This window comes from Schistocerca piceifrons, chromosome 3 (genome assembly GCF_021461385.2).
Source record: "Schistocerca piceifrons isolate TAMUIC-IGC-003096 chromosome 3, iqSchPice1.1, whole genome shotgun sequence".
NCBI classification, from domain to species: Eukaryota; Metazoa; Arthropoda; class Insecta; order Orthoptera; family Acrididae; genus Schistocerca; species Schistocerca piceifrons.
In genome coordinates, this window is record NC_060140.1 from 370,263,279 (window position 1) to 370,287,561 (window position 24,283).

The 24,283-nt window shown below is 36.9% G+C and overlaps 1 protein-coding gene across 1 annotated transcript in view; it reads right to left on the minus strand.

Annotated features, from left to right (window-relative positions):
• LOC124789625 (cyclic GMP-AMP synthase-like receptor) overlaps positions 1-24,283 on the minus strand; it is a 285,521-nt gene that overhangs the window by 159,553 nt on the left and 101,685 nt on the right. Inside the window, exon 5 of the mRNA XM_047257043.1 lies at positions 7,816-7,960. Coding sequence (XP_047112999.1) covers positions 7,816-7,960 — 145 coding nt within the window. The remainder of the gene's footprint in view (positions 1-7,815; positions 7,961-24,283) is intronic.

Genomic DNA, 24,283 nt, shown 5'->3' on the forward strand with positions numbered 1-24,283 from the left:
TTTCTCACTTGACACTGTGAAAATCATGGGTCAAGGGAATTAAGTGCAGTATTTTTGGTTTCCAAAATGCATTAGACTTAGTATCCCATCAACCAGAAAGTACAGTCTTGTGGGGTATCAAACGACATTTATGACTGGATTGAGGAAATCTTGTTAACAGTCTCAGATGGAGAGTCATCGACAGATGTAGAATTAACTCCAGGAATGCCATAGCAAAATGTGTTGGGTTCCTTGCAGTTAATGTTGTTTATTATTGATCTGGCAGACACATTAACAATAACCTCAGACATTTTGAAGATCGTACGGATAACTATAATGAAATAATATTTGAAAAAAGCTGCACAAATGTTCAATTAGTTTATGATAAGATTTCAAAGTGGTTCAACTGGCTTTTAACTTTCAAAAATGTAAATCTGCACATTTCACAAAACACGAAACATGTAGTAGTACAATTTTGTAGCAAGACTAGTTGATATACTTTCAAACTTAATATGAAATGCTCATAACTCAGCCAGGTACAGATATGAAATATTAACGTTGATGTCTGCCACTACACTACCCCCTTGGAGAAAGCAAGGCATCATCCACAAATTGTGCAGGGAGCATCACCCTTGAATCACAGTGGGAGGAGTAGGTGCTGTACAGAATGCATTCAGAACTCTGGTTGAGGTTCTGCTTCCAGTAGAGGTTGTACTCGAGCCACAGGCTGTGACTGGTTGTGCTTTGCTTGCATTTGGGCAATTCTGGCAACACAAAGTCTGGCTCAACCATGTTGATGGATACAGTACTGGGTTTGCCATTAATAGAAAGATCTATTGTTTTTTCAATTCTGCCAATAAGCCAACAACATGACGGTGGACTATGTACGGCAGTGTCAGCACCAGCTTCAACCCCCCTGGATAAAATCACATGCATTCATGTTTGTAACTCACAGTGCACAAAGGTTTGTGATGTTCCATGCCTCGATGCTGGGCATGGTCAAATTGCATCACCTGTTCTGTCCATTGAGAATTGAAGTCTGTTTGATTGTGTCCTCCACCAAGACCAAGCATGGACCAATGAACTCACGAGGAAGTTTCAGTACTTCTCCATAAACTAGGCCAACTGGCAAAGAGTCCATGGCAGAGTTTAACAACTGGTGACAGCATTCAATCTTCCATTACTTGCTGGGTGATAGCCTGTAATCTTATGATGTATGGCACTACAGAATTTGCTCAGCTGGGCAAACAGTTCAGATTCGAATTGTTGGCCACAATCTGTTATGTGTGGTGGACAACCAAACTGGGATATCCAGTGTGAGACAAAGGCAGAAGCTTGTGTTTCTGTGGAATATTGTTTACTGATATGGCTTCTGATCATTTGATAAAACAGTCGATCACTGTTAATGGATATGTTTGGCCATTTGAAGGTGGTAATAGTACTACTACATTGATATGTACATCTGCAAGCTGTGCAGTTGTGTATGGGAAATCTCACATGTGCATATGTGTGGTGAGATACTTTGCTATGTTGGCATTGAACATGAGCATGAGTCCTGGTTCTACAATTTTTCTACGTACTGGGCCACACAAAATGGCTAGCGATCAGTTTAACTGTTGACCTGACACTATGGTCACATAAGTAGTGCACGTTCTCAAAAGTATTTCTACAGACTGAGGAAGGTAAGAATTGACAAGATCTGCTATTCAAAACTTCACAATATAGCTTAACATTTGTGGAAGGGATATCGATCAGTTTCAGCTGAAAGTTGGAAGAAGTGTCTTTCAGAAGATCCTGATCTCCTGGTCTGATTCTTGTGCTTTGGCGAGCTGAGTAAAATCCACTGCATCTCTTATACTTTTCACAGGGGATAGGCAGTCAGCTACTATGTCATTAATTCCTGATGTGTGACATATATCGGTGCTGAACTGAGCAATAAATTCCAATTGGTTGTATTGTCATGGTGAATATTTATTGTTGTTCTGCCTGTAGGCTAGACAAGTGGTTTGTGGTCTGTGTAAATTGCAAACTCTATCACCTACAACTGCATACAAATGTATGTAATAAATTTGTAAGCTATGAGTAGTTCACTATCATATGAACTCCATTTTTGTTGTGAGGAGAGAGCTTGTGCTAGTAAAATGCAAGTGACTGCCATGAACCATCTACATACTGTTGTAATGCATGGCCAACCGGGATTTGACTAGCATCCACCATCAGCAAAACAGGTGCAAGCTGTACAAGGATTGCCACTTTCACTATACTTGGCTTAGCGTTTTAAAAAGTGTCCATCCGCAGTATTGGGTTAGAGGTCCTTATATTTTTTCTGATTGGTATAGATTACACCAGTAAAAACTGAGAATTGCCAGAAAGCACCACAGTTCTTTTGTGGTTTCGAGCCATGGAATCTTCCATACTGTTTCTACTTTTTCTAGCACCAGTAAAAACCCTGCTGGTGAAATCAGGTGGCCTAAAAAGTTGATCTCTTGTTGCCTATAAACAAACCTAGCAGTGTTTAATACAATCAATTATTTGTCCAGGCCTCTAATGATTTTTACTAAGTGCAGTTGGTGTACTACTGCCATGGCTGAAAAAACAAGGATGTCATCAAGGTACTTGAAGCGATAGGGCAAACCTTATAGCAGTAAATCTACACTGAGGTGACAGATATCATGGGATACATAGTACTATCATGTCGGACTTCGTTTTGCATGGCACAGTGCAGCAACTCAATGTGACTTGGATTCAACAAGTTGTTGGAAGTGCTCTGCAGAAATACTGAGACATGGCACCTCTAGTGTTGGTGGTGCAGGATTTTGTGCATTAATTGACCTCTTCACTATGTTCCATAATTATTCGATGGGATTCACATCAGGTGATCTGGATGGCCAACTCATTCACTCGAACTGTCCAGAGTATTCTTCAAACCTTACGTGAGCAATTGTGACCCAGTGACATGACACACTGTCATCGAAAAAAATTCCGTCGTTGTTTGGGAACATGAAGTCCATGAATGGCTGTAAATGGTCTCCACGTATCCAATAATAGCCATTGCAGTCAATGATCAGTTAAGTTGGACCAGAAGACCCAGCCCATTCCGTGTAATGACATCCCACACAATTATGAAGCCACCACCAGTTTGCACAGGGTCCATGGCTTCATGGCATCTGTGCCACACTCGAGCCCTACCACCGGCTCTTACCAACTGAAATCGGGACTCACCTGACCAGGCCACAGTTTTACAGCCATCTAGGGTCCAACCAATATGATCACGAGCACAAGAGAGATGCTGCAGATTATATTGTGCTGTTAGCAAAGGCACTCATGCCAGTCATCTGCTGCCATTGCCCATTGCTACCAAATTTCACCACACTGTACTAATGGAAACATTTGTCATATGTCCCACAATGATTTCTGCAGCTATTTCGTGCAGTGTTGCTTCTCTGTTAGTGCTGACAACCCTACACAAAAATCATTGCTCTCAGTTGTCAAGTGAAGCCTGTCAGCCACTAAGTTGTCTATGGTGAGGAGTAATTCCCAAAATTTAGTATTCTCAGCGCATTCTTGACACTGTGGATCTCTGAATATCAAATTCCTTAATGATGTATGAAGTGGAGTGCCCCATGCATCTAGCTCCAAGTACCATTCTGCATTCAAATGTATGTGAATACCTAAGGGACCAAACTGATGAGGTCATTGGTCCTTGCATTCAAAGTTTGTTAATTCCCATGGAGCATCCATAATCATGTCAAAGCCTTTTCACATGAACCACCTCAGTACAAATGATACCTCTGCCAATGCACTGATCTTTTATACCTTGTATATGTGATACTACACTGTCTTTAAATGTGCATATCGCTATCTCATGAGTTTTGTCACCTCTGTGTACAAACCTCTGCCAAGTCAGTGCATCATTTTGTAAGCTGAATGTCATGAACCAACTCTCACAGAGTCCAATTGGTGTCATATCTACAGCCACATGAATTTGTGAGTAGTCCTTGGCACAGTATAGCACATTAACGATAGTTGTGCCACATAAGGCATACTGGTAGTCTCTTAATAAGGGTACAGGATAATGATCTGCCACTGTTCTAGCATTAAGGGTCCTCTGCATGGGCATCAGACACCATAAAGTTTTGGCACCAAGTGTATCGGAGACTAACATTGACTACTGGAAGAGTGAATGATGCCTTCCTTCAACATTGCATATGCAAAGAAAGGCACTTCAAATTGGCACAGGATTGTTTGACTCTTGGAATAGCATCACAAAAATGGTGAAAAACTTCAACAGGCAAATGTTTGATGCTAATATTAGTCACAATCTGAAACCCTACTTACAATGTTCAAGAGGCGGTATTTAGTGAGGGATTTTGGAATATATTACAACCATGTACATAACACTCCTGTTGGGACATAGTGCACAGAGGCATTTAAGAAACCATTTTTCCATGCTCTAAACGCAAATGGAATGGGAAGAAACCCTAATGAGTGGTAAAATGTCAAGTACGCTCCGTCATGTAGCTTACAGTAGTTTGCATGTTAGTAAGGCCTCTGACAGCCCTAACTGTTGTACACTTGCCTCACAAATTCTTAATGTCACTGCCTGGTATCAACACCATCAGCTAACATGCTGATTACTTCGCCACATGTCAAAATTGTCAAAACATGAAAAATGTCCAGTAAATATGGGCTCTAAAATGCATACTTTAAGAGCTATGAGAACATGCTCATCTTTGCTGCTGTGAAACACATCTCTCCTATTGAACAAATGCTTATCGATCTTCGGTATGAATTTTAGAGGCCATGTTTACTGGACATTTTTTTCTGGTTTTGTTTCATACTACCCCCTCCAAAAAATGCAAATCAAACAGCTTGCAGTAGAAGAAATGTGTTTCATAGTTTTGAAGAAGTGCTTATAGCTCTCAAGGTATGCAGTTTACAGCCCATGTTTACTAGACTTATTTTCTTGTTTTAGTGTCAGGAACCTGTCATTGATGTCCGTAAATGGAATTTTGTTCAATCCAGTATATATCCAGAGTCTTGCCATATGATCTCTTCATTTTTTGTACTTGAGTTTACTGTGAGATTTTCTGTTCTCTTACAGATTTGAGGATTTCATCAAGATATTTGCAATGTGCAACTCCATTTATCTTGCTGTATTTTGTGTTTAATTTTTGTATGGTTAATTTTCAGCAGAAAAAGACTTCTGGAAAGATATTTGAAGGTCAACCTTCTTTGTGAGTGCTTTAAGCAATTTTATTTGTTTTTTTGCTGTTGCTTCATTAAATAAGCATATGGCTAGGTTGTCTGTAAAAGCTAACTTTGTCCTAGGTCCATCCTCGCCAGGTTGGTTCCAGAGTCCTTGGATTTTCAGTTCTTTCCCATACCCCCATTACTTTGTCTGGACTAACCTGCACAATGATGAGGATAACTGAATGTTACTCTAGTTTTGATGATTAGGGGATCATAGATTTCACTCACGAATTTAAGTTTCAATCCTGTGTCAGCCAGTATCTGTTTGATTAGCCATAATATTTTTGGGGCAAGTCTTAGTTCTTCTAAGAAGTTGAACACTGATTTTCAGTCAATGGAATCATACACTGTCTTGAAATCTGTGAAAGTGCAAATGACTGTAGCATTTCTGATGGTTTTGTATTTTAGAATTGTTTGCAGATTGAAGAGTTGTTCAGTGCATGAATAACTGGGGCAGATGCCTGTCTGGTACTCACCAATTTTGTGTTCTAATTGTTCCTGGGGAAAGCATGATGAGAGAATTTTGTATGTGAGTTGTTGGAGGGGCTAGCTGTTCACATTCACAGTACTTCCTTTGTTGTGCAGCGAATGGATATGTTCACATTTCTAGTCATCAGGAAGTTTTTCTGTTTGCCAGATGGTTGTGGTTATTTGTGTAAGTACCTGTACAAATTTTGATTCAAGGTTCTTTGGTAGTTCTGCAATGACACCATCTTCACTGGATGTCCTGTTATTGTTTAGTTCAAGTATGTGTTTGTGGATCTCTTCATATGTTGATGGGAATGATTCTGGGTGAATGGAGGGGCAATCCTGTATAGGGAATCTTGTTTAAGACTCATGGTGGTGAAGGAGATCAGAGAAATAACATACCAGTTTCTCACAATTCTCTCGATTAGTTAGTGCAAGTTTTCCGTATTACATACAGGATGTAACTATACGGTACCTACAACTTTGAGGTGTTGTAGAGGGCATCTTGAGGATCAAATTCAGGATAGGAACCCATGTCCAGAGACATCATCCAATGACACTACAGAGCGTTAAATTTATGCATGCACGGGACCTGCCACTAAGCCATCTCTTCGGCAGCAAACATGAGGGTATGGCAATAGACCATAGGTGCAAGTCCTTCCAGTGTTGCTTGTTATTCAGTGATAGTGACTGATTTACATGATCATCAGTTCTATTGGGGACTGATCTTGCTGGCCATGGGATTACCTCATTATCATGCAGACAGTTCACAGAGACAAGTGCTTTGTGTGGACAAGCATTGTTACATTGAAATGAAATGACTGTATGATACTATTGGCCAGGAGATGCCTAATGGGGCCGTTTGGCCTCCCAGTGCAAGTCTTTTTATTTGATGCCACTTCAGCAACTTGCATGTTAATGATGATAAAATGATAATGACGATAACATGACACCCAGTCCCCAAGCGGATAAAATCTCAGACCTGGTCAGGTCCATAGCATGCAGTCAGCCACACAAACCACTCAGTTAAGGGGATGGGCGTCAAATTGAAAAATGGTACAACGATACTGACACATGAGAGCTAACACAGAATGTCCGTGATATACTATTATGTCATCAGAGTTTCCTCAATTACTACAAGCCATGGCCTGAAGTTATACCCAATTGCTCCCTTACCATGACAACAGGAGTAACACTGCTGTGCTTTTCCAGTAGCATTGGAAAAATGGAACCTACTCCATGTCACTGGAATACTTGTCCAAGATGGTCATCCAAAGTAGCACAAAACTGCAATTCATTACTGAACCCAATAAATTACCAGTCATCAGCAATTCATGCCGTATGTATTTTGGTGTTAATGGTAGCCTATAGACAGAACATTAATTCCCTTGTACAGCTGCTGTTAGTCCCTAAGCAATGCTGGGGGATGATGCAGTGTTGCAGTGAGTCCATTACCTGTTCTCAGATGAAAGATACAAATGTAATGAGATTATGATGTGCTTGGTGCTTAATATGGTGATTCTCCCTTGTGATCAGATGTGGTCAACCAGAACTTTGACCACAGAGATGCCTGCCTTCATGTTCCAATGCAGTCCAACATCAGGCCATTGTCACACTGGATGCCTTACAAATCTGGATATTGCATGATTCTACTAGCTGACCAAATTGAGACCCACAATTAGGCCCCTTTAAAACTCTGTCAGGTGCTCATAATGATGTCTCATATGAGTATGCTGCATGTCTGTGTACTTCACAGTGATCACTCTACAACTGCTGCTGCTTGCATACCTCACATATCATACCAGGCCTGGTAACAATATTGAACATGAACAACATTCATTCACTGTGCTAACCATTCTATGTCACAGAGAACTGCAAATCTAATCATTTACACATCTGCCAATGGTTTGTGTACATATACAAAGTTACATTAGCATCCAATCACATTTTCTGAGTACTTCACTTCTTTTCTGTCATTCAGTGTGTGTGTGTGTGTGTGTGTGTGTGTGTGTGTGTGTGTGTTTGTGTGTGTGTGTGTGTGTGTGTGTGTGTGTGTGTGTGTGTCCAACCATCCTCAAGTTACCACATTGTTTTTCTTCTGTAGAACTTACTTACCTTATATATCTTTTGGTTATAATTTTGCTCATATGCTCTTAATGCTTTGTCAACAACACTCTGCATCCACTGATTCACTTTATATCTTGAGAAAAATCCTTCAGCATCTGTCCATTTCTTCACTTGCTTTTTGGCCTCTGCCTTTCTGCAAAATTTATACATAATGTTACATCACTAGTGAAATTAAAACAAAATTCATGAAATAATTAACATTCTACATAACACTCTTACTGTGACGCCTCCTCTCCCCCAATTGTTTTACACAACGACACACACACACACACACACACACACACGCATATGCACACGCACACACACAATATTACACAATGCAAAGGTAGATTTTAAAAAAATGCACTAAGTATGGCTGGAAGCAAATATTTATTTCTTCAGCATCCTTCACTAGCTGTAAAATAACAAGGGAATCGAAGCTTCCATGCAGATGCAGTTAGCCGCTAAAACATTCATAGTTAGGAACTCTAATAACAAACAGAACATGTGGGTTGGCGAAGAGTAAACAGATAATTTAATCACAGTGTTCTTTGTCAATTATATTATTATCTAAATTTTACCTCTCTCTCAGGAAAAAAATATATTAACTTCAGAATGCTGCTCCAGCTCATGAGCTATGTTTTGGTGCAAGTGAATTTTTTATTTGAACTTTAATCTGATGACTAATGTGTATGTTACAAGATGAATAAATCCATATTCTAAATTTAGATTTAGTGTTCAGTATCAATTAATTTTGTGTTTTTTCTGTGCCCTAGCCAAGCAGGAATATCACAGAAAAGTGAAAGTATAATATGCAAATGGAACAAAATATATATTCACTGATGACATTCTAAAGGTACATAAACTAAGCTCCATGTAAGAAAAATAAATAATGTAAAGGGTCCACACTACCATGTTAAACACAGCCACATTTCATAATAATTTAGCAACTAGTTGCTGTTCCATGGCAGGTATTCAGCTTCCAGGAAAGAATGTGCTACAGCCACACTAAATTTATTTTCTGCATGCATTTAGCACTCACAATCATGTTTTTCCTGGGGCATAATTTTGTCATTTGTGTTGGACTGTTTCCTTTTGTGTTGGACTGTTTCCTTACATTCTTCTGGAAGTAATTTAGAAGGGAAACTGTTAGAGACTGACACGTGAAGTGATACAAGAAGTTATAATGAATCTAGTGCTATCAGAATTTGTGCTTGATTAATGAACTATATGATACCACTTAAATTTTGGTCAGATGTGGATTGGTTTTCATAAGTAAATTATGTAATCCATGTTTGTGAATGTTTTCAAATTTTTATGGTTGTTTGGAACAGTTTTTCCATACATATAATTTTTCATTTAAATATCAATATATTTTCAAACTTTGATCTCAAATTATGAAAATTAGCTGGGGAAATAATTAACACTAAATACTTAAAAATGAGTCATCATTAATTTTGCTTTGGTATTTTTACCAATCAGTTTTAAATGCAGACAAAACATATATTCTTGTTTACATTTTTAAATCTTTAAAACTGATATGTAATTGATATTACAATGCAACAGGAGGTTTTTAAATTTTTTATTAATAAATTTTGTAACATTTGCCATTTGTTATTGTTACTAAAAATCTTTAAATACATACATATCTTTGGAAAAGATATGTGACTTACATTTGTTAAACAATCCAGAAAATGGAAGTTATCCTATTATTAATTTGACTATTGGTTGTTCTGAATTTTTCTAAAACAGTTACACATCCTATATTGTATTCATTTGGTGGCAATTTTTTCAGTCTCTTTTAGTTTTACACCATTTTGACATAATTTAGATTAACATCTAGGGAACTTCTCTGGAAATGGGTACAGACAAAAAAAGTACAGTATATTTTGATTTTTGTCTGCAACACTATGAAAATATATGTTTAACACTAATCAGCATATGTTTAACACTAATCAGCACCATATTATTGTACTTGGCCACCAACATAAACACATCATGACATTACAATAAACAAACACAATGGTGACTAAGGAGACTGCATCATACTGCCAATGCTTTCATGTTAGTTGTGTATATACTATCAACCCCAATTATGTGCTCACTCACAATAAGCCAACCAAAATGCCCTCACTCCCAGGTACAATAATATTGTTTTGAATAATATCATGTGGAAGGGCTAATAAATAATGATTTACCATTGAAGAATGTACTCCAACCTGTGTCATTTAAAAACTGCTTAAGGAAGCTACGTGAAATTTTTAATACTGTTCGCCATTACTACTCTTGGACTTACAAATACAGCGCTTTAAAGCAATTTACTTCTTAAGCAATGTTTATAAAATTTATGTTTTAAAGGATATATAAAAAGAGAGGTGCATCATATGTGTGAGCATCAGCTGGGATTAATGTCATACCTTGAGTCTACAACACTTAGATATGCTTTTACTTTTAGACATATAAATACATGGTATTATACCAATGTGTGGTATGTTTAACTGTGTATAGTAAGAGAAGTGCGCCATTCATATGGGCTGCTGCCTGGATTATAGACTATTGTGGCTGGAGTATTAGTAGTTTTTCTATTACTGGGAAATGACACAAAAAGAAATTTTCAGTACTCAAGTTAAAATTATGTATGCAAAATATTGTGAAGAAACAAAGAATCTGGACGCTGAAGGAACACTGATTTGCATTTGGAAGCTGCAAAGGAACTTTGAGCTTACATGGACTACAAGTAAATAAAAATAAACAAAAATAATTTTGAATATCATAGCACAAGACTAACGAAATACTGGCAAATTAGTAAAATTTTAATTTTTTAAATAAGGTACTTTATAACTGAGTGAACATGAACAGTAAAGAAATAGTGAAGCAATGGAGAGGGTTGTAGATGAAAGCCAAGATGTTTTTGAAAATTTAAGTGACATCAGTCCATGAAAAGCCAGATCAGACTGATTTTTTTAAGTTATATATTAGAAGAATTATGAAACATGCAACAGAAACGGAATGACAAGGCACAGCGAAAGAGAACAGTCACAACTCAAGCTTAAGGTTTGAAAAATAGGATCTAGATTGGGGGGGAAATGAATCCACCATAAAGGCTAGTAATGAACAAACTAGTAACAGAAACAAGTGTTTCTTTGAACAGTATCAAACAATGGAAAATCCAGGATGGAAAATAACAATTTTAGAGAAGGAAAGTTGCTACTCACCATATAGTGGAGATGCTGAGTCACAGTTAGGCACAACAAAAAGACTCTCGCACTTATAGCTTTCGGCCGTTAAGGCCTTTTGAGTTACCTGAGACTGTAGTTGTGTGTGTGTGTGTGTGTGTGTGTGTGTGTGTGTGTGTGTGTGTGTGTGTGTGTGTGTGTGTGTGAGAGAGAGAGAGAGAGAGAGAGAGAGAGAGAGAGAGAGCATATGTCTGTCTATTGTTGATGAAGCCCATAATGGCAGAAAGCTGTAAGTGTGAGAATCTTTTTGTTGTGCCTATCTGTGACTCAGCAACTTTGTGCATTATAATAGAAAGAATGTGCAGTATAATAGAAAGAATAACTTCTGAAGTTAGACCTGCAGTCAGTGAAGATATTTTTAATTGAAAGACACACTGACATTTCTGTGGTACCGGAAACTTTAAAATCTGTGAACTCACCTAAGATAAAAAACACTGCAACTTCAGATATTTTTGAAGAAACATTATAGAAGCAAATATGAACTAAAGCAGAAACTTACATAGGACAAGTGTGCAAGGAAAGGAACACTCATAACTTTTTGATGACAACCAGTTACACTAACAAGACTTAACCTATACCAGAGCACTGTGAGAACTATAGTGCTAGGAGAGTTCAAACCATTTTGCAATTTGAAATTTGTGCTGACAGAATTACTGGCAGTACTTTATGGTACAGAGTCATAAACAGTGTTTGGGAAAGGAAGCTTAGATGATGATTTAGGCAACAGGTGCTAAAAATAGAAACCAGAGAAAACAAAACAGTATAAATGAACCTTAACAATAGTCCCCTCAATGGATCAAAAGAGCTGAATGAGATATGAACTTAACTAACACAGGAGCATAAGCTCTTGCAGTATTTTGTCACCTTATGTTTCTCATCTCTATATCTTTTTGTAACTATCTCTCACTATCAACTGATCTTCTCCTTTTTACTAGTCTAATAATCATGTAGTTAACCAGAGGCCAGATGATCTGATTCTCACACGCCAGATGATCTGATTAAATGTACTGAATCAAAAATATTTCTAAGGAACTGAAAATATGTTAAGCGTATTCTTGTTTATGAAATATTATTTGTGTTTCTTTTTTTTAACATTCATTCTTTGTGAATTTCATACTGTTTGCATGAACCAGACGTAACTGCTGTTTTGTGCTAGATGAACAAAAATGGATTTGAAATTACAGTCATGTTGGTAAACTTACATACATGTTTTAAAAAAATTTGAAGTTTTTCATATAGGAAAGACAGATTGAGAAAATGTTACTGTTTATTGTGATTATAGTCAGCTAGTGTTAGCAACACCAAAAAATATACTGGTAGTGTCTTAGTGGACAAAAAGTGTTTAAGAGGAATAAAAATTTATGATTTTTCTAAGCTATGTTACTTCAGTTACTACTGTGGTGTCTTTGTGAGAGAGAGCGAGAATGAAAAGTGACATTTTTCATACCAATGCAAAGTTAAAGATTATAGTCAGGTATGATACATGAAAGATCAGCTATCACATTAAAATATATTTCTTGGTTTAAAATATTTGATTTATTATTATTAGAGACCAGATTATATGCAAGATCAAATAATAAAAAAAACATGGTAGTTAATGTGAGCATTATATCTCAAAGTCAAACCTGTGCATATCAATTACAAGAAAGAGCATCTGCCAAGTGAAAAATCAGTACATTTAGAATGCTGATATCATTTTCTGAATACTTTCTTGTAGAGGTTAGCAAGGGGGCCTTTCTGGGATTATTTTCTAAAAATTTGCAAAATGGTGGCACATATGGTGTTTTAAGAATTGTTTCTTATTTGCTATTGTTGTCGATAAGAAGCAGATGTGATCCGAGTGGATAGCAGCAAAACAATCAGTATGTACATGACCAACTTCGAAATATATTGCACGCAGAAGGGCATGCTCAATAACTCTGTAATATTTTATTTAAAAAACAACATACAGTCATGAATTTCTTGAACAGCAATAACTTTTAATTAATACTATTGGACAAAAGCATAATTTACAATTTATTTTACATTTTTCTACTATTGTAACCATAAATTATCAAGACCTGTTCCAAATATTTCAATCACTCAAAACATTTTTGTAAGCAGTAAAGGGCCTTCTGCATCAATACCCTCATTCACAAGTCTGGTGATCGTAGAATGGTTTACTTTTTCAAGTTCTTTGCAGGCCACTAAATAGGAAGAATAAGGCTCTTCTTTTAAAGCACCAACAATCAAATTTGCAATGTAACAGCCACAAGTATCTGTAGTTTTGTCAATCAAAATTCAGATAATGCTGTCCTTGAGTTCATTTTGTATTTCTTCCAGAACATTTACATACACTGTCAGTAAGTAATTTTTACACATTGTTGATTCATCTGGTATATTTTGATTTAAGCAATATTACCACAGGATGCCTTTGAGGATAGGATTTGTAAGTTTGTGAAGACAAATATTGCTTGCAGTTAATGCTTCACAAAGATCCATGTTAAGCTAACTTTTCTGGTTACCTATGGACAAATCCCTGCTACTACGACTTGCTGTTGTCAGAAGTTGTAGTTGTGGTCCTTTCTTCTGTATTACTGTGATATAAAGACTTGTCTTGACATTTCTGGTCTACTTGAAACTTATTTTTGCACGAAATGTTTCTCTCCCAAACTTGACAATATAAAACAATTCTGTCATATGTAAATGTTCCAGGATGGTTAGCTATCCATGAAACATTTCTTTTTTTGGGGGGCATGGCAAAAATATGTTACACACTACATCTCATAAACACGTTCAACTGTGGACAAGTAAATAGAAACCTAAACTGAAACAATGGACATGTGACTAAAAGATTGCTTTGTTTAATTTAATTGTTGCCCACACGTACAGTATGACAGCGGAGGGGATTAACCGGGGATGCGGGCTCAGGAGCATTGACTCTGGCTGCCTGTTCCTGTTCCTCTTCTGTAATGATTTCGCTACACAGTGGCCTCTCAGTTAGCAACTGCACGCAGTCCTAGGCTGCAGTCAATCTGCGAGACATCATAACTACATAGAGCTAGAGACTGCCCATCTAAATTTTTAAAATATTATACACATACAGCAAAAATATGCATCATCACTAGTTTTTAGTTAAAATATGCAGTATTCTGCAAGTTATGTTATTATGTAGAGGTTTATGAAACATTCTGCTATATGGTAATGAGGAGGAGGAGGATGAGAATGATGATGGTGATGTAGAGATGTAGGCATATCAGGGGCTTATTGGTGCTCTGTTTTTTAAAGTAGTGTATTTTTGTTTATGATGGTATGCTGTATAAGATTCTGAGAAACAAGTGTAGGGAATTTACGTAAGATGTTGAGCTTCAGTATAGGTCCAAGGTTATACTATTGATGTTCATAAAGTTCTTGAGATTGATCTGACTTGTTGGTAATATCTGAATTTTAATTAACACATGCATGATTACCCAGCCTTGGCATGAGACAGAGTTATTCTAGATATGAAATGGCTTATATGAAGGGCTAAATATAATACTGTTGCTGACAATAAAATGATAAAGCCTCATAAAAATCTTTTAAAATTGTCTATAATGTAAATGGATAGATAAAAAAATCTACTCACCAAGCAGTAGGAGGGGAACACACAAGGGTTTAACTTTCACAAGGTTTTGGAGCCAGTGGCTCCTTTCTCTGGCAGAAGAGTTGAAAGGGAAGGAATAGGGGTGAAGGAAAAGGAGTGGAGAGGTTTAGGTAAAGAGGTACAGTTCAGAAAAGTCACCAAGAAACCCAGGTCAGGGGGAGACTTTCCTTTTGTGTGTGTGTTCCCCTGCCACTGCTTGGTGAGTAGATTTTTTATTGATCCATTTACATTATATTATCAATAACCGATTATTTTCATTGTTATGTTAAAATTGCCTGACATTTTAAAGGCATAGCTGTACATAATTAAAATGTAGGATAATGTACAGTGTAAAAAAACAGTGGGTTGTTATTGTGGAAAAAATATAAAGCATAAACCTCCCTATTACACATTACTTATTTTAACTAAAATGTGAGATTATTTGATTCAGTTAAGACAATTACTATAAAAATAGGGATATTTTTTGTGCCTCTTGAGAATTATTGTTGTGTACAATATTTTCTCATACCTTGGATGCATTATTACTCTCTTCGTTAAATGTTCATAACTGAATTAGTAAAGCAAAATTTGAAAAATCAATTGAAAATTGAAAAAGTTCAATGATCATAGTTCTTTGGAGCTTACTACATTACATGATGTTACGTTGTACCTTGGATTGTTATTCTGAGGTTTCTATCTCCATAGCTATAGAAAACTGTTTAGTGAAGACTGCACTAACAGCATAGAAAATGACTAAATTGTTTTGTACTGCTATTTCAATATTTTCTCTTCCATGAATAATGTCGAGGCAAACCCAGAAACTATTTAGTATCTGAAAACTGGTGTTAGTAATATCAAATTGTGTTAAAATGTGTATGGGTAAAAAATGACCCACATGGTATTACTTTTATAACAGGTAAATTTTTTCTACTTCTAGGTGACCCACATCTCTATCCAAGAAGGTTGCTTCATAGATTCAACATGAAAAAAGTGTTGGCAATCTGGGCACTATCAATCATTTCTCACTATCCCACAGCAGTTTCCACCCTTGCCCATTGCATTGATACTTATTTTTCTAAACTGATTGTTACAGACAGTTGTTCAATTAAAGATTATAATTAAGTAACTGTTTGCTGTTTTTTTCTGTTATGAAAAAAGCCTAACATATGTTATTTTATGGAGTAATTACTTTTATGTACCCCCCCCCCCCTTACCCTCCATGAGTTAGGTTTTATTTCTTTCATAAAGTAACATATCATTAACAATGGACCTTCATGAGGTGAGGTGATCTGAATGCTTCAACAATACAGATAATTGTACAATTGCTGAAACCACAATGTAGGTGTGTCTGTGGAAAGGCCAGCTAATCCATAGTTCCTGAAGAAGGGCAGCACCCTTTTCAGTAGTTCAGGGACAACATTCTGACTGATTTACTGATCTGGCCTTCAACATTATCCGACATGGCCTTGCTTGCTGGTAATGCGAACAACTGAAAGAGAGGGGAAAGTACAGCTATTTCTATCTTGGAGCATGCAACTTAATGTTGCTTAATGATTTATGGCTTACTGGTAACGCATCCTCGTGGGTAAAATGTTACACAGGTGTAATAGTTTCCCATTCAGATCTCTGGATTGGGACTACTCAGCAGGATGTTGACATCATGAAAAACAAAACTGGCATTCTTCATGTTGGTGCATTGAATGTTAGATCTCTTAATCTGATAGGGAGGGTAGAGTATTCAAAAAAGGATAGATACAGTGGGAAATGGTGAATGTGGTGACAAGTGGAACAGCACTTCTGGTCAAGTCAGTATAGCATCATGAACATAAAGTCAAATAGGGATATTTTGGTAGTAGGCCTAATTATTAATAAGAAAATAGGAATGTGGGATGCTACTATGAACAGCACAGTGAGCATATTATCATAGACAAGACAGGCATAAAGCCAGCATCCATCACAGTAGTACAAGTGTATATGCCATCTAGTTCCCAAGATAATGTAGAGACAAAGGATGTATGATTAGATCAAGGAAATTTTTCAGATAATTAAGGGAGACAAAAATTTAACTGAGATGGGTGACTGGAATTTAGTAGTATGAAAAGGAAGAGAAGGAAAGCTAGCAGAAGAACATCAACTGGGAGAAAAGAATGAAAAAGGAAGCTGCCAGGTAGAATTTTGTGCACAGCATTATTTTATCATTCAGTTAAACAATGAGGAAAGAAGACTGTAATTGGGGAAGAGATCTGGGAACACTTCAAGGTTTCTATTGATCATACAATGGAAAGGCAAGGTTTTCTAAACCAGATTTTAAACTGTAAGACATTTATAGGGATAGATGTGGCCTCCAGTGATAATATATTTGTTACAAACTGTAGATTGAAATGAAGAAATTTAAAAAAGTTAGGAAATTATGGAGATGGAACTTGGATGAAATGAAGGAACTAGAGGTTGTTGAGATGTTCAGAGGAAGTGTCAGACAACATTAGGCTGAAATCCCTGGATAACATAGGAGATACTGAAGTTAAGTAACAAAAGGAGTAAATACAAAAATTCGGAAAAGGTTAAGTAACAAAAGGAGTAAATAAAAAATTTCGGAAAGTGAACCAGGTGGAAGGGAAAACATATCTAAAACATTAGACTGGCATGAAGTACAAAATTGCTAACAAAGAATGGCTATATGACAAATTCAAGGTTGTGGAAGTATGCATAACTTGAGGAAAGATAGGTGCCAATATGGGAAATTTAAAGACGTCTTTGGAGAACTGAGAAACAACTGCATGAATGTCAAGAGATCAGATGGCAAGTCGGTAATAAGCAAAGAAGGGAAAGCTTAAAGATGGAAGGAGTATATAGAGGGACTCTAAAATACAAATGAACTTAAGGACAGCAAAATAAGAGAAAGTATGTGAAGATGAGTTGGGATAGGCCACTGGAATAGACAACATTCCCTTAAAATTATTGAAAACATTGAATGAGTCAGCGATGACAAAATTATTCCACTGGTATGTAAGATATATGAGACAGGCAAAATTCCCTCAGATTTCAAGAAGAGTGTAATTCCAAAGGAGGCAGATACTGACAGGCACCAACACTATCTAACCATCAGTTTAATAACTCGTGGTTGCAAAATACTGACAACAAATTGTAAGGGGGCATTCAAATGAAACCTGGTCACTAGTGTAAAGTAACAGTAATGATTTTATTAACTCAAAAATGTAGGTGTACACATACTCAAAAATAGTCACCAAAACTATTGGCACATTTATCCCATTGCGACAGTAACCAGTTGATTCCATCTTTGAAGAAGCTAGTAGGCTGCTGTCAGATCCAGGCCTGGACCCAGTCACACACTTCATCATCCATTGCGAATCACTTGTTTTAGAGGTCCAAACACGAGAAAGTCACACGGTGAAAGGTTGGGACCATATGGGGAATGTTCCAGTGTTTCCCACCGAAACTGCTGCAATGTCGTCTTCATTGCATTGGCCATGTGTCGGCAGGCATTATCATGCAGTAGGATAATGCCATTGGACAACATGCCTAGGTGTTTTGACTTGATTGCTCGTCTAAGGTTCTGTAAAGTGGCTTGATAACGCTGGGCATTGATGGTGGTTGCCCATTTCAGGAACTCAACAAGCAGTGGGCCCTTGTGGTCAAAAAAAGAATACATCATCACGTTACCAGAACTGGTGTGCATGAACTTTGATTTCTTTGGAGAGAGGTGAAGTCACATGTTTCCACTGCTTGCTCTGAAGCTTGCTTTCCAGTTCAAAATGGTGACACCATGTTTCGTCACCTGTGGCAATAGGCGGCAGAAAGCCACATTCCTCCTCATGATAACATTTTAGATGACTCAAAGACAGTGCCAATTGAGTACTGCGCTGTTTGGCAGTCAGTTGGTGGGGAATCCACTGCACACAGGTTTTTCAAAAAGTTCAAGTGTTATTGCATTATGGTGTGGGCGGTGCCTATGCTAATACCCAGTAACCAACGGATCTCGTCCATGGTGATTCTGCTATTGTCCAAGACTAAAGCATTCACTTCCGCAACCATTTTCAGTGTGATGACATGATGAGCCTGTCCAGGATGAGCATCGTCTTCCAGTGACTCGCGCCCCTCAAGGAATCGTCTGCGCCATTCCACAACACTTGAATGACTCACACTATACTCACCCTACACAGCCTTCATCCATCAATACATGTCATGGCCTCCAACTTCCTCCACCACCAAAAATGGAATCACTCCTTGTTGCTCCTGCCTACTTGCCTGCATGTTCGGTAGTGGACAATAACTTGAGTGACCACCTTCTCTTCGGCGTGAAACCACACTGGCGTTATGCAACATAAAATGGTGCGCACACGTCAGTCTTTCTACCAATAGATGGCACCACCATACCCGCAGTTACGTGATGTCACCTTATGTGTAAAGCAAAGGTAGACACACTGACCAGGTTTCATTTGAACGAACCTCATTTTGCATAAAAATGAAAAAACTTGTAGAAGCTGACATCAGGGAAGATCAGTTTGTATTCCAGATAAATGTGAGAACAAACAAGGCAATACTGATCCTATGAATTTTCTTAGAAGATAGATTGAAGAAAAGGAAATCTGCATTTGTAGCACTTTTAGATTTAGAGAAAGATTTTGACAATATTGACTGAACCAGATTCTTTGAAATTCTGAGGGTAGCAGGTATAATGCTACAGCCTCCCCCAATATCATTATGAAGTGTCTGATACCACCTTTTTTTTATATATATATCCATGTATTTATCATTTGATTCAGTGCTTCCTAGGGCCTTTTATGTGTATTTTTATAGGTATCATTCTGTTCAGTTTGCCCATATAACTATTCTTCTTTGCTTTGTAAACACATATAGAATGTTCTGGAATGACGTAAATTCTCATGATTGTTAATAGACTGTTGCCACTAACAAAAATATATACATATTCCAAATTGAGTACAGTGGGAGTTGGTTTATGGACCAGATGACTCTGTGAATCAGTTCTTGAGATATGTAGATAAGTTGGACAGAGCCTTTGAGAGAAATGAGAGGTTAAATAATGGCAGATTTGGCAATCAACCATCTGGGGGGGGGGGGGGGGTGTTGGGAGTTGGGGGTTGGAATCAGAGCAGGAATCAAGGCAGAAGTGATAATAAAAATCAGAATAATAATAGTGGTTACAATAAAAGTGATAATAGATGATCAACCGTAGTAATGGTAATGGAAACAGAGGACATGACAACAGGGAGAGACCTTGGGAGAATATTAACAGACAATTAGATAGTCACCAGGCAAGATGAGGCAATTTAAACTGATTGGCACCTCATTTGGAGCCTGTCAGTTTGGGGCGAGAAATGGCAATTTAAACTTACAATAACCCCTTGGTGGTAGTTTCCAAACGTGACAGTGGAGTAAGACTTGTGCTCGATTCGAGACATTTGAACAAATACCTTGAGAGGGAAACTGATCACTCTGAGAAAACAGACGAGTTATTACATAAATTTGAACATTTGAACTACATGTCTAGTTTAGACTTAACAGCAGGTTTCCATCAGGTACCATTGTAGATTCAGTCTAGGAAATATACCACATTTTTGTATGGAGGAAGCTGCTATTGCTATTGTGTTGTACCATTTGGTCTTAATGTATCAGTTGCAGAATTTATCCGAGCATTAGATTTTGTTCTAGGGAAATAATTGTTAAGCAAACTAGTCCTTTATGTTGATGAGATACTTGTAACAGGAAAGAGTTGGGAAGAACATATACATTTGTTGGGTGAAGTGTGTTATACATTGAGACAGGGAGGTATGTCATTAAAACTAGAGAAGTGAAAACTCAGGGTTAAACAACTCAAATTTTTAGGCCATACCATCTCAGAAAAAGGAATCTTGCCTGATGAAGAAAAACTTGAAGCCATTGCAAGATTTCTTGCAGCCAAGACTAAAAAACAACTTAAACTGTTCTATGGAATTTGTGGCTACTACTGTAAGTTTGTCAGCACTCAAGCTTTAAATGCACCATGTTTGCACAACTTGTTGAAGAACAACACCATTTGGGTATGGAACAAGGATGGTCAGGAGCCATTCAACAACATCAAGAAACAGATGTGCAATAGCAGAATGTTATATAGACCTGATCTTACGGAGCCATTTTGCATTATGACCGGCAGCAGTGACTTTGGGCTGGGAGCTCATCTGTTCCAAGAAAATATTGTAGATGGTGTGATGGAGCATATGTTGGATTTTCACCAAATTCAAAAATTACTTATTAGGACATCAAGTAGTAGTAACAACCTAAGGCTTTAATCTATATACAAGAGTGTACTTTGAATCACAGCAGGACAACCAGTAGGGCACTCTTCCTCCAGCAGTTAAACTATATTGAATTGAATTGAATTGAATTTTATTTGATCCTGTAAGATTACATCATGTACAGTAAATGTACGTGTAATATAGGACATGTCAAAGTATTAAAATTCTTTATCAATTATTTTTCTACACCTTTAGCTTACATTTTTACATCACTGATAATGAGTAACAATATATACAAATTTAATGGCATAAGTATTCTGCAACACTGTAAAACTCTTTTTCAATGAGATAGTCTTTAAGTTTCTTTGTAAATTCATTGTGAAGTACACTATCTTGCAAGGTTTTGGGCAGACTTCTTAGTAGTCTGATACCAGAGTACTGGGGTCCTTTTTCTAGCATTGCCAGTCGGTGGGGTATGCTCCGTACTTCATTCTTCTTTCTTGTATTGTGGGTGTGTACACTAGCATTTGTAATCCAGTCCTCACTACCTTTTGTGATGTACATTATTGTTTTGTATATATATAATGATGAAAAAGTTAAGATACCTAAATTCTTGAAACAGTTTCTGCATGTTTCAGAGGTCTTTCTTCTTAAAATGGTCCTAATTGCTTTTTTTTGTAATGTGAACACTCGTTTTGTCACTTGTTTGTTTGAGTTTCCCCACACCGTCACTCCATACTGTAAGTATGGTTCGAAAAGTCCATGATACACTGTACACAGAAGGTTCTTGTCTGAATACTGTGATAGCTGCATCATTAAGAATATGACAGAGCTCAGTTTCTTACAGACATTATTAATATGTTTTTTCCATTTCAGTTCATTATCCACAAGAATACCTAAGAATCTAGCAGATTCTACTTCTTCCAGCCTTGTTCCGTCAACCTCTAAATCCATGTCTACAGCCTTTTCCTTGTTTTTAAACACTGCATAAAGTATATAAAAGATGAAGAAAATCTAATTGCTGATGCTCTATGAAGATTGGCAATGGGAGGAGAAGGTGAAAATAATAGTGATGCATATGAAAAGGAATTTTGGATTATGTATCTAAAATGGGTGAAAGATGAAAATGAAATCAGGAAAATTTGTAATGACATCCGTAGATATCAGAACTGGAAGTTAGTTAAAAGTTATCTGGGTTAGAGAGGATACGAGAAAGTAGAGCACTATTATAAAGTGCACAAGGGCATACTTTTCAGAAGATACAGTGCAGACAGTGATGCTTTGAAATTGTGTTGGCCAGAGCAGTATATTGAAGTATTGATAAAGTATGTACATGAGAGTTTTGGACATTGTAGGACACAGAAATGTATCCAAAAGATCCAAGAAAATGTATATTTTTACAACACTGGCAGGAGAGTGAGAAAGCAATTATCTACATGTGACAGGTGCCAGAGGGTAAAAGTTAGTAACCAAACCTGCAAAGGATATATGCAAAACATCTTGCCAAAAGAACAACTACAACTTGAAGCAGTCGATTTTTATGGATCATTGCCTAAGGCTAAAGGAGAATTTTGTTACATATTTGTCATGGTGGATCTTTTTTCAAAATTCATTAAACTATGTCCATTAAAGAAAGCAAGTAAGAACATCATTTTGAAAATTAGAAGAGACTACTTGACAAAGGTAGGAAAACCAAAGAGCATACTTTCTGACAATGGAGCACAATTTATTTCTAGACTTTGGAAAACATTTGTCGAGGATGAGAACATAAACCATATTCTGATATCTGCTTACCACCCATCAAGCAATCTGACTGGACTTTACATGAGAGAAATAGAGAGATTATTTAGAACTTATTGCAACAAAACTCATGTAAGTTGGATAGAGTACATAGACAGCTTTGAAGATATACTGAACAGCTTACAGCATTTGTCTACTGGGTTTTGCCCATATGAAATAATGTATCACAAGAAACCACCAAATCTGAGCAATTAATTAATTGAATTCCCAGCATGTAAGGCTATGAGTCCACGGGAAAGAGAAGAAGTAGTCATGAAAGTAATGGAACGACAAAGGAAATTGAGGAAAAACAGACATGATAAGAAGTTGAAACCTACAAATTTTGAAATCGACGATCTGGGCCTGGTGAAGACACATGAAAAATCCAAGTCTATAAACAATGAATTAAAGAAATTCTTTGACATCTATATTGGTCCAGTCAAAATTCAGTCTATAACACACACCCATACACGTTAATGTATCCAAAATATGGAAGGTTATTTGGTTTACATAATATAACTGAACTGAAACCCTATAAGCAAGTGTCAAACATCCAAGAAAAAATAAGATAATATAAAAGACCTCTGGAGGACACCACAACTTTGTGTCAAGTGCGTGGCGAGCACTAGGTCTCTGAGCTATTTAGCATTCTATTTTCTTCTTTTTGTTTTTGGATGCTACATCTTTTACTCATCTATAAACCTGAAATGGAGCTGAAACTTCCTGGCAGATTAAAACTGTGTGCCCGACCGAGACTCGAACTCTGAAATGGAGTTATCTCTTACTGTAAATGCTATCCATTCTCTATAGCGTAAGTTTTCTGTATGTAATATGAATACTGAGTGACATTATTTGAGGAATAATTTGAAAATGTAAACTGTGTACTAAAACTAACTTTCTTACAATAATGATTGACCAATAATTAGTAATTATTTTGTATCTCTTAAGATGCGTAAATATTGATTCTTTAACCATTTCAGACAATAGTTACTACTATAGCAGAAACATAAGTGAAAAGGACATTTTAAAACTAGTTCATGAGAAATGAGTTGTGTAAAATATAGTGATAAAGTTACGACAGCTTTGTAGAGATGAGGATGATAATAGGTTAAAGTGTGTACTATGTATATAATAAGTATTGTAAGTGTTGTTAAGAAACCACTTTCTGGCCATCACACCCTGAAGACAATCTGTATTAGTAAATGATGTTTACTTTTTCTGTGCATGTTGTTAGCTTTGTGCTTCTGTGATATTCAGGAGGTAACTGATGGGACAATGTATAGTTCTGGGAGTGAAAGACAATTTTCTAGATCCATATGAGTGTGTACTGTACAGTGTATAATAGTTATAGATAAGTTGATGTTATCATTTTCATGACAGAATAGAATCTGTGAGTATATAAGATAATGGAGATTATTATAGTTATACTCTGCAGAGCATGATTTGATTTGTGGGAAGTGGTAGCATGATGTAGTTCAAAGGTGGTTCTATGGGAATTACAGGCACGGCCATGATTTTATGAATGTGCTAATGAGATGTACAAATGGACAATGTTTAAGATGTACACATGTTATTAAATGGACAAGTTGCACTGTGACCAAAACAAA